Source organism: Stenella coeruleoalba (genome assembly GCF_951394435.1).
Source record: "Stenella coeruleoalba genome assembly, chromosome: 15".
Lineage (NCBI taxonomy): Eukaryota > Metazoa > Chordata > Mammalia > Artiodactyla > Delphinidae > Stenella > Stenella coeruleoalba.
Window position 1 is genome coordinate 637,300 of NC_137161.1, and position 17,707 is coordinate 655,006.

Here is a 17,707-nt window from a genome sequence, read left to right on the forward strand (position 1 = left end):
TTACAGGTGAGGAAAGGAAGCACGGGGTGGGTGGTTAGTAGATTTCCTGAAGACGGCAGCAAGTCCCAGAGCCAGGAGTCCCACTCTTTACCTCCACACCCCCCATCTTCTGAGAGTAATGGCATTTCCCCCACAAAAGTCCAAGGAAGGGAAGTCCAGGACCCAGAGACTTGGCAAACTCCTGGGCCAGAAAGGGAGCTGAGGACCCTGGTCACACATTGTGCATAGGGACTCCTGCCCAGGCTCCTATTAATTATAACACGTAAATACTGTGGTACTGAGTCCTGAGAGGTGAGCAGAAGGGGAGAAGAAGGCTGGCCATAGCAAGCCCACTCAGCAGGCACTGCGATCTCGAGCAAGTCAACCAACTCGCACTGAGTGTCTGCTCTGCCAGGCTCTGTGGGACTCCCACGGTGGACCAGACCCCATGTGGACCACAGGACAGATGTTAACCAGTCACATGCTTGCTGTGTGTGCACACAGAGGTCCTGGGTCCTCCTCATCTCTCTGTGTGTTCCCGAGGTTTCCCAGAGATCTAGCTCTGGCTCTAGGGTGGAGTCAGCACTTCTCTTGGCCTCAGTGGCTCCATCCCTAAAACGGGAATGATGCTCCATCTGCCTGACTTCCCATCCCCACCACCAAAGAGGTGACATGGTCACTGCGGGAACAGCTCTGCCTTTGGGGGTATCAACCAAACCCCTGAGTCTGGCAGGGGGAGGGGCAGGACGCCACCAAGTGTGCACATCTCTCCTACACCACCTGGGCACTGACACCATTGTCTCATCTCACACCCGAGAAATGGAGGCCCAGAGAGGTCAGAAACTCACCCTCAGTCACACAGCAAGTAGATGTCAGAGCTGGGATTGGCTCCAGTCTCCGTCTCGCTCCAAAGCCTTTGTTCTAGGCCTCTTCACGTCAATTTACCCTCTTCTCTGCCTCAGGAGCTGCTCTCGGATGCCCCTGGAGGCCTTCCAGACCAGCCCCCACCCTCACCATCCATGACTCGCTTAGCCCTCAGCACAAGCCTGGGCGCACAGAAGGCACCTCCCAGCCTCCACTGGCCTCAGTGAAGAGCTCTCCTACCCCACTCTGATGTTGAGGCCCATCGTCTCCTGCTGCACCCACCCTGGGGAATTGGGGGCTGTTTCCGCCATCCCCCCGGGGAGTGCACAAAGCCAGGTTGGGGGGGCACCAGCTCCAAGTGGTGAGCGGTGGGAGGATGGGTAACGGGTTGCAGCGCTCAGCTCTGCGCCCCAGGCTGATCTCTCCCCTCCCATCATCCCCTCCCTCTGACGGCTGCAGCCCGTGCAACAGCCAGGCGCTTTCTCTCTCTCTCTCTCTCTCTCTCTCTCTCTCTCTCTCTCCCTCCCTCCCTCTCCCCGCTGCTCCCGCCTCCTGCCCTCCCTTGCCCCCTCCCCTCCCCGACACTGCAGCATTCGCCGACTGCAGCTCCAGCCACCGCCCGCGCCTCTCCGGCCTCCGCAACCCCACCGCCGCCAGCACCATGGCCAGCACCGTGTCCGGTAGGCACCGGGGCATCGGGAGTCCCGGGGCGGCGGATCTGAGCAGAGGCTATTGTCTGGCCTCGCCCACCGCTGGGCCGATTACGGAGTGTTTTCCCATCTCGGACCCCACGCTCTGCAAGGGCGCGGGCGCTCTCCGGGCGGAACCCGCAGGAGACGGGGTTCAGGGCCGCCGGGTGGGGAGACCCGGTGCCCATAAGGCGGGGATTGCGGCGCCAGCCTAACGGACTTGGGCCGCAGAGCAGGGGCTCCGCTCGGGGTGGGGGCATCGGTGCGGGGGGCGCTGCTGTGCCAAGCCGGGAGCGACTGCCTCTGGATGGCTCCGAGACCCATGGGTGGGTGGGCGCGCTCGCGGGATGCGGGCAGGGTCCCTGGAGGCGCCCGGGGACCCCAGACCCGGGTCGGACCGCGCCTTCTCGGGGGTCAGAGGGAGGAGCGCGGGACCCTTTGCAGGAGTCCCAGCCCGGGGCGGGCGGGGCCCGGGCTCTCCCTGCGCCAACAGAGGGGCCGGGGGACGGGAGGGGGCGCTGCGAGAAGACGGGAAACGGAAACCTGAGCCGAGCCGCGCCCGCACCTCGCGTCGCCGCCCCTCCCCTCGCCGCTGCGGGCTCGGGACCACCCTCTGTGACACGGTGCCACCCGCGCCGGTCGAAAAAGCCACCGCCCTTTACGCTGCGGTTTTGGATGGGGGATGGGCTGCCGCTGTTTCCGAGCCTTTCTAGGATGGGGGCGTCTGCCCCTCCCTCCCCCGCCGCTCCACCTCCCCAGCTGCAGACCCACCGCCCTCAACGGCAACGACCCTCTCCTCCCGGGCCTGCAGCAGGCGCGGAGCTGCCGCGGAGGGGCGGGCACCGGGCGAGGCGGGAAACGCGGGTCACATACTGGACGCGGGAGTGCTGCCAGGCGACCCCCGGGGCAAGGACGCGGGGGTCGCTCTCCTCAGGAACGCTCTGCCCAGTCTGGCTTTCCCAGGACCGGCTTCACCTTTGCACTCGGTGCCCGAGATGGCTAGGCGGGCGGGCGGCCCCCACCTCCACCCCGTCACCTCGCCCACCCTTCCGTCCGCCCTGGGGGCGGCTCTCTGCAATCCCCTCTCCCCAGCTAGTTCGACTCTGTCCGCAGCGCCCGCTTCTGTCTGAGGCGCCAGAGCTCCGCCCACCCACGTGTGCAATGCCCTGACCCCCGCCCCTCAGGGCCGGCGGTTCTGGCCCCCAGTGACTTCTGCAGGAGCCTGGCAGGGGACCACGTGCGTCACTGACCACCCCCCCCCACATCCATCTGGGGGTCTTATCCATCTGGACTTCATACGCCCCCTGCCCTCTCCCTGACATCCCCAGAGATACTGGGACCAGCAGGTGAGGGTGGCCAGTGCGGCCCCAGTCCCACACTGGGGCAGGTCTGTGCGTCCTCATTCACCATCTGTGCCTGAGCTGGGGGACAGTGGGCAGCCACTTCTGAGAGCATTTATCAGCTTTTCACCTCGTTGGTAAAACCCCTGCACAGGCCTCCTTCTCATCCTTCTGACATGAGCAGACTGAGGTTAGGCGCTGGAGGGACGCAGACGAAGCCACACCATCGATGGCCATCAGGGCTTGGGCCCAGACCCTCCGACCTCAGAGTTTCCTGGCACCAGACCCTCTTCTTGGCCAGACTTTGGGGCACTGCTGACCCATGCTTTTTCCCAGGATTGTTCTGGGTGTCCAAGTTACCCCTGGTGTCAAGAAGGAGACCATGGGACTTCCCTGGTGGCACAGTGGTTAAGAATCCACCTGCCAGTGCAGGAGACACGGGTTCGATCCCTGGTCCGGGAAGATCCCACATGCCGCGGAGCAACTAAGCCCGTGCGCCACAACTACTGAGCCCACATGCCACAACTACTGAAGCCCGCGTGCCTAGAGCCCGTGCTCTGCAACAAGAGAAGCCACCGCAATGATGAGAAGCCTGTGCACTGCAACGAAGAGTGGCCCTTACTCGCAGCAACTAGAGAAAGCCTGCGTGCAACAGCAAAGACCCAAAGCAGCCAAAAAAAAAATTTTTTTTTTAAAGAAAAAAGAAAGAAGGAGACCATGAGTGCCATTGGTCAGTTTTCTCCAGCATGGCCAGCAAAGACATACTGCAGTACCAGCTGAAGAACTGCTCATAGCTGACATCACATGGCGCTGGGCCTTTCATGTTCTGTCATCAGCACTGCCCTCTATAGAGTGCAGCCCGTGTGTACACACACCTGTGCTCACCTGCAGCTTCTCCCGGCCATAACAGTTTGATAGGAGAGAGGTCTGGCCCAGAAGTGGCTACGTGACAGCGCCGATAACTGTGGCCAAAATTGGTGTAAGTGAACCAGCTATGGCTTCTCTCTGAAAACACATCTTTGATTGGAGCAGACTTTCGTGCCTTAGTGGCCTTGAAGTGTCACCTCTGCTCTGGTCTGTGGCCGCTGCAGGATTGCTCTTAGCCTCATCTTCGTGCATAGATTGGAAAGCTTTGCCCCTGCCTCGCCCTTGAGTGCCTCCTGGTGGGCCGCGTTCTGAGGACACTGCGTCTTGGTGTCCTTCCCAGGTGCTCAGCTCTTCAGGCACTCTTGTAGACTCGCTCATGTTCATCCCCTTATGCAACTCTGGCAAGCTGCAAGGCCTTGCACCTGCTACCTCGCCGCTCAAGGGCTCAATCTCCCCATCGGGGTGACCGTGATAGTGACAGCACCTCCCCTAGGCTTGTTCTGAGGGTTGAATGAGCTATTTCAGGAAACAGTGCTTGGCCCGGGGCCTGGCAAGAGGTGAGTGCCCAGTCCACGCCAGGCAGCGTGACTGTTGCAGCCACCTTTCCCAGAGAAAGGTGAATGCTGCTGTCAACTCCTGCCATGCTGGGCTCCCGACACTGAGGGAGGAGACTCTGACAAGTGAGAGAGGGGCCGCCTGGGTGGCAACAAGCTCTATCTGTCAGGAGGCAGTTAGCAGCAGCCTCCAGGGCCCTTTTAGGGTGAGCGGGAATCTTCCCGCTAGTTCTGGAAGATCCCCCACCCACCCACCATGAGGCTCCCAACAGGAAAGTGCAGAGGCCTGGGCTCATGACAGGGCTGCCATCCTGGCATGCTGTGTGACTTTGGGGGTGCCACTTGCCCTCTCTGCACCTCCTTCTCCTCTGTAGAAATGAGGCTGATGAGGGTGTCTGCCTGGGCTGGCTGGTCTTGAGAGTCAGTTCGGAGGAAGGGTGTGGTGTGCCCACCCCATCCCCCTTGGGCACGATTACTGTTGTCACCAGGTGCCCTAGGCTGACCTGGTGCCTTCTAACTCTTGCTCTTCTGAGATGTAATCATCCAACAGGCCAATATGCACTCTTGCATGTGTAACATTTACTATGAAGGGGGATCAAAGCAATCCAGTTCACGGTGGAGATTTGTTTTTAATGACTTTCTTAAGTCAGTGATGGGGACGGAAGAGAGGGTCCTGGTGAGGAGAGAAAAGGGAGGGCGTGCCTCGAGGCCCCACTTCCTGGCTGGAGCTATGTCTGTGGAGAGGTCTGGGCCTCCACCTCTTCGCTCTGCAATGAGAGGAACTTTAAGCCCCTCCGGCTCTGAAAATACAGGCGTACCCTCCCGTCTTGCATGTGGCTGGGCCCAGCCCTGATCTCCAACCCCGGTGCAGGCTGCCCCCTGCTCACTGTCTCCAAACTTGCCGGTTCCCCACCCACCATGCCGTCCCCTCTGACTTGCAACCAGACGACAGCGCAGGCCTCACTCCCAAGCCCCCTCCTGGGGAGTTGCCCCTTCCCACTGGGCTTCTTGAGGAAGGGTCTTCTGAGAAGGAAGGTCCTCATAGGCCACCAACCCAGGGGATCTCCACGACCACCAGACGCCAAGCTGCATCCCTGTTTGCAGCCGCGGGACATAGTCCTTCACTTCCCAGTTGGACCCTTGTCCCCTGGGCAGAGCCATGACCTCGGAGACTCTGACCTCAGTCTTGAGCCCCCAGCCCTCTCCCCTCTCACCTGCCTACACTCACACCTGCCCAAGCTCCCCCTCCTGCCCCTGAATTGCCACCAGCCCCCCTCCAGGCTGAGGTGACAGCTGCCTGGAAGGGAGCCCCTGGCATTTGTCTGTAAAATTCCTCTGTTATTAATTTGCAACCCTTTTCCTGGGAAAATCTCAGGCTTGAGGCAGAGAGGGCCTTGAGCAGCTGTGAGGCCCCAGGTTCCTGGCCTGTAAGGTAAACTCTTTCAGAGGTTTTAACAGGGGCTGAGAAAGGACTCTCTGAAAGGTCAGGGTAGGGGGCTGGTGTCTATTGCCAGAGTGGTGGGTGCTGGCAGGGTTAGACTGAGGTCCCTCCTCCCTGGCCTCTCCCAGGACCCAGCTAGGCCCCTGACCAGACTCCCTCTCACTCCCTGCCCCACCTTCCCTTCTGAGCACAGGCCTGGCTACCTCCCCAGCCTCTGCAAGGGTCCAAATATCTCCTGCTCTGCTGTTCCTGGAGAGCCGCTCTGCCTGGTCCTGCCTCCTCTAACTCCCAAGCACACATCCTGGGAGGTACCCCTCAGCCTCCTTTCTAAAGTTAACTTTTAATGACATAAGTAATACGCGAGTAGATTCTGCTTGTGAAAAAGCAAAATCGACAAGTCAGGCCAAAATCCCCTTTGAGGCCCACCCCTACCTGGCCCTCCCTCCCACACTCCCGAGCCAATGACCAAGTCATGTGTCTTCGCCCTGCGTCTCCTCCAAGACCCCAAAGGCTCTCCCTGCTTCTTGCTCAGGATTCCTCTGTGCTCCCGTCACAACTTCTCGGGCTCTCTCCAGAAGAGTCTGGGTCATCAGGACACTTAGATCAAATAACATCATTCTCTGCATTGGTTGTTGGAGGACCCCGCTCACAGCAAGCTGTTCTCTCAGACAGGGCCTAGTCACTTCTGTCCTGTGTCCTGTTTCTACACAAGCACTTTCCCCAGTTTTACGTGAAATCAATTTAAAAACATTATCTTGAGTGAAATTTCATCAGAGAGTTTCTTGTCCAACCTGTCTGCCCCTTGGAAGAATGCTGTGGGTAACTATGCATGCTCTTCCATGGAAGCCAGAGTCGCTCTCCGTGGAGTATCTCTCTAGAGACCTATACTAGCTTCTCCAGCCAGGGAGGCAGGTGCATGGGTCTGAGCCCCCAAGTCTGGGACCTACTGCAGTGGTGGAAAGAACACAGACCACCTGGGGTTGCCCTGGAGGAGCTTTGAACAAGTCACCCAGCTACCTGGGCCCAGTGTCCTCTTGGTGGGGTGGGGGTGACAGTATTGGGCATACAGGATTCTTGAGAGCCAGTGAGACATCAGACCCATGTGTCTACTTTGGGGCCTGGCTTGCTATGAACCAACCACAAAGAGCTCAATTATTTCCATTCTGAGAGCGAGCATCTCCCCTTCCCTGACAAGGCTCAGGGCCTCAGCAGGCTTACCTCCTTTTCTGGTTGGGTAGTGTGGACACTGGCTGTGGGCACTCACCCTGCAAGGCCAGAGGGCGGGCTGTGGTGCTGAACGGACAGCTCCCGTCCCTTTGGCTTTTGATGAGCCGCCAGTGCGTGTCTGGTGAGAACCTGATTTCATCCCACGGTGGGCGCACTACAGGGTAAATGGGGGGTGGGCTGGGGGGCAGACAGGAGGGTCTGAGGGCTTCACCTAAGTGCACAGCCAAGACAGTGCTGCCTGCAGAAGCTCTCCATCTGTGCTGGCCCAGTCACCAGTGTGGCGGTTAACCTCTCCACCAACCGGGCACGTGTCCACGAGAGCGAAAGGGGAGGAGGGAGAAGTACGCGGAGGGGCAGGGGGAAGGGAGAGTCGGGAAGATACACAGTGACAAAGAATCACGGAGACGTAAAGATATAAAGAGAGGTAGTGACAGATGGAGAGCCAGAAAGACAGAAGGATGAACGGAGACGCAGACAGAAATGCCAAGAGAGAGAAAAGGAGGGAGAGAGAGGCAGAGACAGACAGAGCGAGGGGGGCAGGGACTCAGAGACAGGAACAGAAAGACCAATGCAGGACACCCACAGGGAGGCGTGCCCAGGGAAAGACAGCCAACACCTGGGAGGGAGGGAGGGACGGAGAGAGTCAGAGATGTGGGACACAAAAGATCAAGGTAAACAGGCTCCCAGACAGGCGCAAGGGGGCAGCAACGGGGACAGAGGCAGGGAGGCCTGGGCATCCAGGGAGGTGGGGCTGGAGGTGCGATGGGACGGCGCCTGCTCAGGCCGGCCTCACGCCCACAGCCTACAAGAAGATGAAGGAGCTGTCGGTGCTGTCACTCCTCTGCTCCTGCTTCTACTCACAGCCGCACCCCAACACCGTCTACCAGTATGGGGGTGAGTGTGCCCGGCTGCTGCCCTGACCTCGCTACCCCCTCCCGTGGCGTCTGTGCACCCCCGCTTGGCTGCCTTCCGGAGAGAGGTCCCTGTGGGGAGGGGCCGGTCCTGGGAGTCCCAGCCCTCCTCTCAGACCTTGACTTGGGTGTGTGCTCGGCCTGCCCCCTCCTTGAGCAGCCCTCCTGAAGCCCCCGTCTGCTCTTGCCCTGCAGACATGGAGGTGAAGCAGCTGGACAAGAGGGCCTCCGGCCAGAGCTTTGAGGTCATCCTCAAATCCCCTTCCGACCTTTCCCCGGAGAGTCCCATGCTCTCCTCCCCCCCCAAGAGGAAGGACACCTCCCTGGAGGAGCTGCAGAAGCGGCTGGAGGCAGCTGAGGGGCGGAGGAAGGTAAGGAGCCAACCCTCTGGGTCCTGATAAAGACGGTCGGGGGCCTTGCTGGCCACAGACAGCGTCCCCAAGGTGCGGGCTGCTGCAAGCACTCGACTGGCTGTGGGCCTGTGTAGCAAAGAGGGTCTCATGGTCCCGCGGCCACCGCCTGAGCCATCAGAATGAGACGGGGGAGGAAGGATTCCTCAACGGCAGCCATCTGGAGGGAGACAGGAACCAGATCCTGCTGGGAGGGGCACCTTGGCCATGCTGGCAGGGTGGGAGGGTCAGGTGGTAGCCCCAGGAGGGGCCCTGGGAGAGGAGGCTGGGCGACAGCCTCCTGAGCAGGGGAGCGTGAAGGAAGGGCTTTCCATGAGCTGGGAGCTCAGGGGGCCCCTGGGAGAAGCAGGCCCCTCCCCACGCTTTCTCACACCAGCCCCCCTGAAACTGAGACACAGGCAGAGAAGCACGTGCTCTCAGGAGTGCAGTCCTGGTGCCCAAGCCCACTGGGCAGGGGCAGCAGCTCTATCCCCCTTACGGCAGGACCGGTGAGCCCTGGGGACCCAGGCTTCTCAGGGTTAACTAGTAGTAAGTGGCACGTGGGTGGAGCCCAGCAGCCTTCTGAAGGAGGCTGAGGGAGGCTAATTACCTCTGGGAGCCTCGGGTCCACTCCCGCGGCCACCAGCAGGGCCGGACAGTGGCGCCAGCAGCCCCACCCTCCTCGTTCCAACTCATCCCTTCCCTAGCGGCCCTGGGACCCCTCCCCGCCCCCGGCACCTTAGGGAGCTCAGAACCCGGTGTGTATTAAGCACCTACTTCGTGCTCAGCGGGCAGACGTTTGAGGAAAAGACGGGGAAGGCTCCGTGACAGCCCACAGGAGCTTCCTCCGTGCCTCCCACGTTCCCCGAGGGCAGCTGGGACTCTGGAGCGGGATGGAGCGGGGGCGCCCGGAGCCCAGCGGGGAGGGGCAGCTCTGCGGCCGAGGGTGGACAGGGAGGGCTTGCCTGGGGATGAGGTGGTCACCCCAGCCAACGGCAGGACAGGGTAGGCCCGAACTCCCCGAGGACAAGTCCGGTGGGCGGGAGGCGGTGGGCTCGGGCTGGGCGGCGGGGCGGGGCGCGGGGCACTGGGCGGGGCGAGGCGGGGCGGGCCCGGCCGCCCCTCACGCTCGCCCGCCCGGCCGCCCGCGCAGACGCAGGAGGCGCAGGTGCTGAAGCAGCTGGCGGAGCGGCGCGAGCACGAGCGCGAGGTGCTGCACAAGGCGCTGGAGGACAACAACAACTTCAGCCGCCTGGCCGAGGAGAAGCTCAACTATAAGATGGAGCTCAGCAAGGAGATCCGCGAGGCGCACCTGGCCGCACTGCGTGAGCGGCTGCGCGAGAAGGTGCGCGCCGGGGCGGGGCCGAGGACGGGCCGGGCCCGGCCCGAGCGGGGGGCGGGGCCCGAAGCAGGGGGCCCCCAGGAGCCCCTTCTTTTGGCGTTTGGCCGGTCCCTGCCCACTACGCCAGCAGCGCTCCCGCAGTCCGGCCTCCCCGTGACGCCCCGTCCTACTGGGGCTAGCCAGGGTGAGGCGAGCCCCTGCCCAGGCCGGAGCAGCCTCCCTGCGAGCGGGACCAGGTTAGTTCCGGGGAGCCCCGAGCCTGCACTCCCCGGGAAATTCCCGGAGTCACAATGCTCGGGTCTGGACACCACCCCAGGCTCCCTGAGGGCCAGCCCCCACCCTCAAGCCGCACTTGCAGTCCGTGACGCAGGCCTGCCCCTGCCCTCTGTTGCTCCTGGTCACTAAGGTGTCCTCATTGGTCGCATCTGCCGCACCTGGGACCGAGCCAGTCTAGGGAGGAAAAGACCCCAGGGTTCCCAAAGCCCGGGAGCCGGAAGGCAGGGCCCCCAGAGCCCAGGAGGGGTGGGGGGGCAGGACCCCGCCCCTGCCGGCTGCAGGGCCCCACCCACCCCGCCTGTCCCGCAGGAGCTGCACGCTGCCGAAGTGCGCAGGAACAGGGAGCAGCGAGAGGAGACGTCCGGCTAAGGGGCCGTTTGGACACCGCGGCGCCTGGATCCCGAGATGAGACAGGAACACGTCTGGGTTTCGGTTTTGTTTTGTTCGACTTTGTCTAGATGCGGCTTTTGCTCCCGTCCCTCCTCCCCTCCTGTTCTCCCAGCTTCAGCTTCTCTTTCCGCGTTCCGAGCTGTCCAGCCCTCGTGGCAAGGCTTTGCCCACAGGCTCTCCCTGTGGGGCCCCCAGGGCGTGGCACTCAGCCCCGCAGTTCAGGCCCCAGGCTGGCCGTGGCTGGGTCCCCTCTCGGCAGCCCTCTTAGTGGGCGTGGCGGCGACCTCAATGAATCCAGCGGTGGTGGCAGGAACACGCAGGTCGTTGTGCTGTGAGCGCCTCGTCACTTAGGGCACGTCTTTTGAGGCAGCTCCTGCCGGTAGGCAGGGCCACCTCCACCTGGATGTCCTCCTCTGGGAGAGGGGCTGGGCACGCAGGAGTGGGCGGAGGAAGACAGACTTGGACAGAGAAGGATCTCTGGGCAGTGGGGGGCAGGTACCCTGTCACTGGCCAGCCCTGGGAGTCCCATGTGCAGTGGTGCTTTTTGGAACTGGTGGGTAGGAGCTGCAGCACGCTTTACTGTGGTGGCACGGGGGCCCTCTGAGACCCCCTGGCCTGAGGTTGGCACCCTCGGCTGGCCTGGGAGGCTTCGGTCATTGCCCTTGGCTGGAGTGGTGGTGGGGTGTGGCTTGGCCTGGGTCTTCAGGGGAGTGGGCATGTTCCACCAGGGACCTGTGAGCGAGCTGCTGTGGTCTAGAGGGTTGTGGGCAGCATGGACACGTGCCGGCCCCTCCTCCCAGAAGGGCCTTCTCCTTCTGGCCCAGCACCTGTGTGGGGAAAGCCAGCCTCCCACTGTCCCTTCTCTCCTCCACGCTTTGCGGATGCCCTTGGAGGACCCATCCTTATATCCCTTTGGAGTCTCAGCCCCCTCCCGTGTGCCCTCTGCTCTGGTCAGAAGATGCTCCCACACTGTTCCTGGCCACAGGGCTTTCAGGCGCACCTCTGGACAGGTGGCCCAGTGTGAACGGGTGGCAGCCACAAGTGCCCCTCTGGGAGCCCTGAGTAGATGCTGGGGGGCGGGGGACCAGTGCCTGAAGATTCAGATGTCGGGGGGCAGGGGACAGGGTTCCCAAGCCCCCTCCTCCGTCCTTCCATTCCTGGCTGGTGGCCCACTCTGGCCAGCCTGCAGGTTGGAGGCCTGGCTCTATCTCCTGCCAAGACCCTGCTCGGCTGGCCTCCTCCCCCTCCCTCAGTCTGGGGGGACCTCCAGACCCCCCAGCGCCAGCCTTTGAGGACGGCTACCTGCTTGGACACAGCAGCAGCCTCCTCTTCTCCCTGGCAGCCCAGCTCCACGACTGGGTGCTGGGGTCCGAGTCCTCGCCGGCCAGCCTCTTGGTGGAAAGCCTGAGGCGTTTCTTGCAGGAAGGACCCAGAGCCAGTGCCTCAGAAACCAGATGATTGCAGCCCTCAGTGCCCCTGGCTTTCATTCTACAGAAACCTATGGGGACACTGCTGGTGACCTCCCAGAGCCAAGCCAGGGAGCACGGGTGGGTACTGATCCATTGCAGTGGGGTTCTGGGGAAGTTGGGACCTGTGCCCCCCATCCCTGTCCCCACTGAGACAGCCCCCGAGGGAGTGACAGGCCAGGACTGGAGCCCAGCAGTGCCCACCGGTGGCTTCTGTGGGCCTCAGAAAGGGGAGCGGAAAGGGCCTGAGGGTTGGATTTCTCTGAGCGGTGGCAGCTCTTTCATAGCGGAAGCCCTAGTGTAATACAGCCCATCTCATCCACGTAGTAAAAGTGAACTCAGAAATTAAATCAAATGAACAATTTAAACAAATGCGTGTGTTTAAGAAACGGTTGAACTCTCCCAGCGCGTGTCCTGCATGTGTGGGGTCAGATGAGCTGCGAGGCCACTGCCTGTGCAAGCGTCCCCCTGGAAACCCCACCCTTGTGTGTTATCACAACTGCGAACAGTTCTCACGACGACGGCGATTTTAAGAAAAGAGCATATAAACAGCACGCAAGCCCACTTTCCCCTCCGGAGCCCCAGGAGACAGTGGGGGTGGGAGGGGGGAGGCTGGGACCTCCGCTGCAGGTGGGGCCGCCCCAGCTCCCCCAGGGCTGCGCCCTCCTGTGGGTCGGGCTCTCAGCTTGCCGCTGCAGAGGAAGATCAGGGTCTGAAGTCTGGGGCCTGCCCTTCCCACCACGGCTGTGGGTCTTGCTTGGATGGGGGGTGGTCCTAGAATCCCAGGGTGTGTCCCATCACTCTGTGGACCCCGTTGGGCAGCTGACGGTTCACAGACAGATCTGGCCCCAACATGGGGACCTGCAGTGGCAAAAAGAGACAAGCAGACATCGTGACTCACACTGGTGGACATGTCTGTCCTAGGGGACCCGAACTGCCCCTTGGGGTGCCCAGCAGGGAGGGACCCCTCTGCTGGGGAGGAGGCATGTTTGGTAATGTCCACGCTGAGCCATGCTCGGGTCCACACATGGACCTCAGGTACAGGCCCTGGAGAGATGCCTGCTCCCCAGGACCCAGAGACCCACTCACCTCTCCCCAAACCCACAGCCCTCTCCTGGGGCAGTCCTAGCTACTTCCCCAGGCTCCAGGGAACTCTCACCATCTCCCCACCTTCCCCTGTCCAGGGAGAGGTGGGAAAGTCAGAACCCAGGACACACAGCCTCCAGTAAGGTGGAGACATCAGAAATCTGCAGGAGTGGAAGGAAATACATGGAAGATATTTTTATGAGGTGTGAGTTATGCATGCCTGTCATCTGGGTTCACAGACACATGCTCACCACATAGAAGCGCACAGCCCTGGAACTCCCAGAAGAGCAGCTGATCAAGGTCAGGGCCTCTTACCTCTTAGGCAGCCCTGGTAAGGCACTGAGGGACAGTCACCATATGGAGCCTCTGAGGTTGGGAGATGATGGGGAATCCTTTGCAGAAAAGCAATCACGCTTCTCCTTAACAAAGAGCAGCAAACAAACGGGGGACTTGTGGGAGGCCAGTCAGAGCTGTATTCGTTACCTAGTGCTGTGTAACAAGTGAGTCCAAGCAGTGGCTGAAAACAACAAACATCGTTTCTGTTGAGGCAGGACTCCAGGAGCTGGGTGGTTCTGGCACAGAGCCTCTCAGGAGGCTGCCGTCAGGACATCAGTGGAGGTTGTCTGGAGGCTGCGTGGGCTTGGAGTACCCTCTTCCAAGTCGGCTGGCTCACATGGGGGTGAACTAGTCACGGAAGCAGAAGTGAGTCATTAAGAACAGCCTACCCTCAAGGCGGGGGTGGGGTGGGTGAGGCCCCACTTTTGGAAAGGAGGAATGTCACAGACTCTGGGGACAGGTATCAAAACCTCAGACACTCTGCCTTGATGACCCTATGAGTTCTGGACACAGTGGGTGCTGGCTCGGTGCCTGGGGGCAGCAGTGGTGTCCAGCGAGGCAGGCAAGGTGGGAGCACAGACAGACGCCTGTCGCAGCGGGGCCTCCCTCCAGCCCCTCACACGTCTTTGCCGGGCGAGCTCGGGTGTGGCTGAGTAGAAGGGACGGTACGAACTGCAGCTGCTTCTCTTGCTGCTGAGGAAAAATTATTGGGCTCTTTGGCAGTTGTATTAGTTTTCTCGACTGTAACGTGTGCAACAAACTGGGGGCCTTGAAACCACAGAGGTGTCTCCTTTCAGCTGGAAGTCAGGTGCTGCCAGGCCACGTCTGTCGGGACTGGAGGGGAGGGGAGGACCAGGACCAGCCCTCCCAGCTTCAGCTGCGGGGAAAGGCCGTCTCTCCGCCCACAAAGGGCCACTTACAAACGGCACCGTTTCTTCTCAATAGATGGGGGCCCCTAGAGCCTGTGTGGGGACCTCCCTCCGGTTATGAGATGGACGCACCCCCAGCGCTCAGCATGTCAGACTCCTCAGGAGGGGTCAGGTCCTTCCTGCAGCACAAGATGGGTGCGTGCAGGCCAGCAGGGTGGGGAGGACCCAGCGTGGGGACGAGGCCCACGGCGGAAGCCGACCTGGTCTCTTCTCTCCTGAGTAAAGCTTGTCCTGTCGGTGCTCAGCTGCCTCGCGCTCTCCTTGGCGACCTGGATGTCAGGATGCCAGGAACGAAGTGTTTGGACTTCTATCCCCTGCAGGCGGCTGGCGCTGTGATGAGCAGTGCCAGCCTCCACGCAGTGGGGGCCTCCCCAGGCATTGGGAACTTGAGCCTGGGCTCTGCTGGACACCGGCTATCCTTGGCTTGTGGACGCAGCACGTGTGTGTCTGCCTCTCCCTCTGTGTGTCTGTCCCTATGGGACACCAGTCACTGGATTAGGGATCCCCAATCCAACACGACCTCGTTATTTCACTAATTATACCTGCAACAACCCTAGTTCCAAATAAGGGCTCATTCTGAGGTCCTGGGACTTGTGATGTCACCACATCTCTGGAGGACACAAGTCAATCCCAGGCAGCAGCTGTAGGTACATAATTCGTAACTTTAAAACATCCATGCACTAATTTGTGTATTCAACATGAGTTTAGCGAGTGCTTATTACATCTGTGTGTCTCACTCCAGAGAACAGTGATGGATTTGAACACCCAGGCCCTGCCCTGTGAGAAAATGCATGTTAGTCAATACAACCTTATGTTACATATGGTAGTTTATGATTTTTTAAAGCACGTTAAAATGTTTTTAACCGGGCTTCCCTGGTGGCGCAGTGGTTGAGAGTCCGCCTGCCAATGCAGGGGATGCGGGTTCGTGCCCCGGTCTGGGAAGATCCCACATGCCGCGGAGCGGCTGGGCCCGTGAGCCATGGGCACTGAGCCTGCGCATCCGGAGCCTGTGCTCCGCAACGGGAGAGGCCACAGCAGTGCCAGGCCCACGTACCACAAAAAAAAAAAAAAAAAAAAAAAAAAAAAAGTTTTTAACCTTCACCAGGTCCACTATGAGGAAAACAGAGTAGGCATTATCTTATGACGTTAACATTTTTTCTGGTTACAAACATAATACATGCTCACTGCAGACTACACAGTATAAAGACAAAAATCCTGATCCACCAAACTCCTTCCCCTGGAGAGGACCTACCCCTCAAGAGGTGCTGAAGTGAGCCCGAGTTCAGACCTCTGAGACGCGCACAGTGATGTGTTCGCACTTACCCTACGTCCTCACAAACATCGCTTCAAGCGTTGGACAATCATCTATTTCATGGATGTACTAGGATTTCTGAGAAAACTTCCCCAACTTTATGGATTCAGGGACCTCTTATAATTTTAAAGTTTATGGAGGACCCCCAAAGAGCTCTGTTTATGTGGGCTATTCGGGTCGACAGGGACCACACTGGGAATTAAAACGCAGAAATTAAAAAAACAGTAATTCAGGGGATTCCCTGGTAGTCCAGTGGTTAGGACTCCGCACTTTCACTGCTGAGGGCGCAGGTTCGATCCCTGGTCAGGGAACTAAGATCCCGCAAGCCATGTGGCGCGGCCAAAAATTAAAACAAACAAACAAAAAACCCGCCAGTAATTCAGGGACTTCCTTGGTGGTCCAGTGGTTAACACTCTACGCCCCCAATGCAGGGGGCCCGGGTTCGACCCCCGGTCAGGGAACTGGATCCTGCATGCTGCAACTAAAGATCCCGCACGGTGCAACTAAGACCCGGCGCGGCCAAATACATATTTTAAAAAATCAGTAATTCAGGGGCTTCCCTGGAGGCGCAGTGGTTAAGAATCCGCCTGCCAATGCAGGGGACACGGGTTCGAGCCCTTGTCCAGGAAGATCCCACATGCCGCGGAGCAACTAAGCCCGTGCGCCACAACTACTGAGCCTGTGCGCCTAGAGCCCATGCTCCGCAACAAGAGAAGCCACGACAATGAGAAGCCCCCGCTCTCTGCAACTAGAGAAAAGCCCGCGCGTGGCAATGAAGACCCAACGCAGCCAAAAATAAATAAAATAAATAAATTTATTAAAAAAAACAGTAATTCACTAAAAAATGATACACCCATTACATGTTAACATTTTAAAATGAAAAAGTGAGGTTTCCTTAAAAAAGAAAAGAATTAGTGAGAATGGTTGAAGCATATGAGAAAAAAATCTAGCCACACACAGATATATGGTTGGAAAAAGAAACTATTTCAATAGCTTGGTCTTTAATACTAAACCAAAGCTAGATGAGGGGTAGTTTCTTAAAGGTTGGCTGCACTGTGAATCTGAAACCATATCAATAAACCTTTCATACTCTTCCACGGGTTGAATGGTCTGTCCTGAGCTTAAACACACCTTTTACCCATGCACGGTTCTGTAATTCTTAGTGCGTGTGCCACCCTCCCCCAGGCAGGAGGTCCTGGGCCTCAGGGCCTGCAGAGTGGAGGAAGGGAGGGCCAGGGTATTGCTGGGTAAGCCGGGCCTGCCGTGGTCCTGCTTCCAGTCTGGTCAGGGGCTGTGTGTGGTGGAGCCCAAGTAGAGGGTGGGGCATGACAACCCCACAGCATCCTTGGGCTCACGATGACAGTCTCTCCTGGTTTACCCTCCTCTGTAGTAAACCAAGAGTGGAAGCTCCCCTCCCCTTGGGAGCACAGGGGAGAAATCACCACCCCAGACCCCAGGAGGAACTAATCCATCCTGTCAGCCAGGCAGAGCCCAATGCTGCGGAGGCAGAAAAGGTGAGCGCAGGTTCACATGCCAGGCCTGAGGTCCTGTGGCAGAAATACGTGGAGGCCACGCAGCAGTGGAAACTCAGACTGGGGAGTCTGGGGTGCCCAGACTCCAAGGCCAGCGGCCACAGCTCACCCCAACTGTGCAGCAGCAAGACCTGGCCTGGTCTGCCTCCTGCATCCTTCTGAGCTTTCTCCCTTTAACATTTTTTTAAAGTTAATTAATTTTAAAAATTTATTTTATTTCTGGCTGTGTTGGGTCTTCGTTGTTGCACGCGGGCTTTCTCTAGTTGCGGCGAGCGGGGCTACTCTTCCTTGTGGCACGTGGGCTTCTCATTGCAGTAGCTTCTCTTGTTGCAGAGCACGGGCTCTAGGTACGTGGGGTTCGGTAGTTGGGCTCAGTAGCTGTGGCTCACAGGCTCTAGAGCGCAGGCTCAGCAGCTGTGGCGCACGGGCTTAGTTGCTCCGTGGCACGTGGGATCTTCCCGGACCAGGGATCAAACCCGTGTCCTCTGCGTTGGCAGGTGGATTCTTAACCACTGCGCCACCAGGGAAGCCCTCTCCCTTTGACTTTATGGGCATTTACTTCCGGAATGTGAGGACAGGGAAACTCAAATAAATGATATGCACAGACCAGACACACCTGCTCTTGTATTTACCAGATAATAAAATAGCTGCACTGACATAGGCTCAATAGTTTAATCTTTAAAAACAGTGACTTCTTCATCACTTGCTTGAGTACACTCTATATTATTGAAAACAGAATGAAAGCGATAACTCTCCCAATTATAACATCCCTGAAAT

General features: G+C 59.3%; 1 protein-coding gene across 1 annotated transcript; it reads left to right on the forward strand.

The window, feature by feature from the left end:
- The first annotated feature begins 1,455 nt into the window (after positions 1-1,455).
- STMN3 (stathmin 3) lies at positions 1,456-12,958 on the forward strand. Its single transcript, XM_079945374.1, has 5 exons — positions 1,456-1,523; positions 7,763-7,855; positions 8,068-8,243; positions 9,415-9,606; positions 10,189-12,958. The coding sequence occupies exons 1-5, from the start codon at positions 1,505-1,507 to the stop codon at positions 10,246-10,248; spliced, it is 540 nt and encodes a 179-aa protein (XP_079801500.1). The 5' UTR covers positions 1,456-1,504; the 3' UTR covers positions 10,249-12,958.
- The last annotated feature ends 4,749 nt before the right edge of the window (positions 12,959-17,707 follow it).

What these genes read in the sequence shown, in the direction of transcription:
- STMN3 (XM_079945374.1), top strand. An exon ending in CACCGTCTACCAGTATGGGG is followed by an intron (nt 7,856 to 8,067) that starts GTGAGTGTGCCC and finishes CTTGCCCTGCAG; the next exon opens with ACATGGAGGTGAAGCAGCTG. An exon ending in CAGCTGAGGGGCGGAGGAAG is followed by an intron (nt 8,244 to 9,414) that starts GTAAGGAGCCAA and finishes CCGCCCGCGCAG; the next exon opens with ACGCAGGAGGCGCAGGTGCT.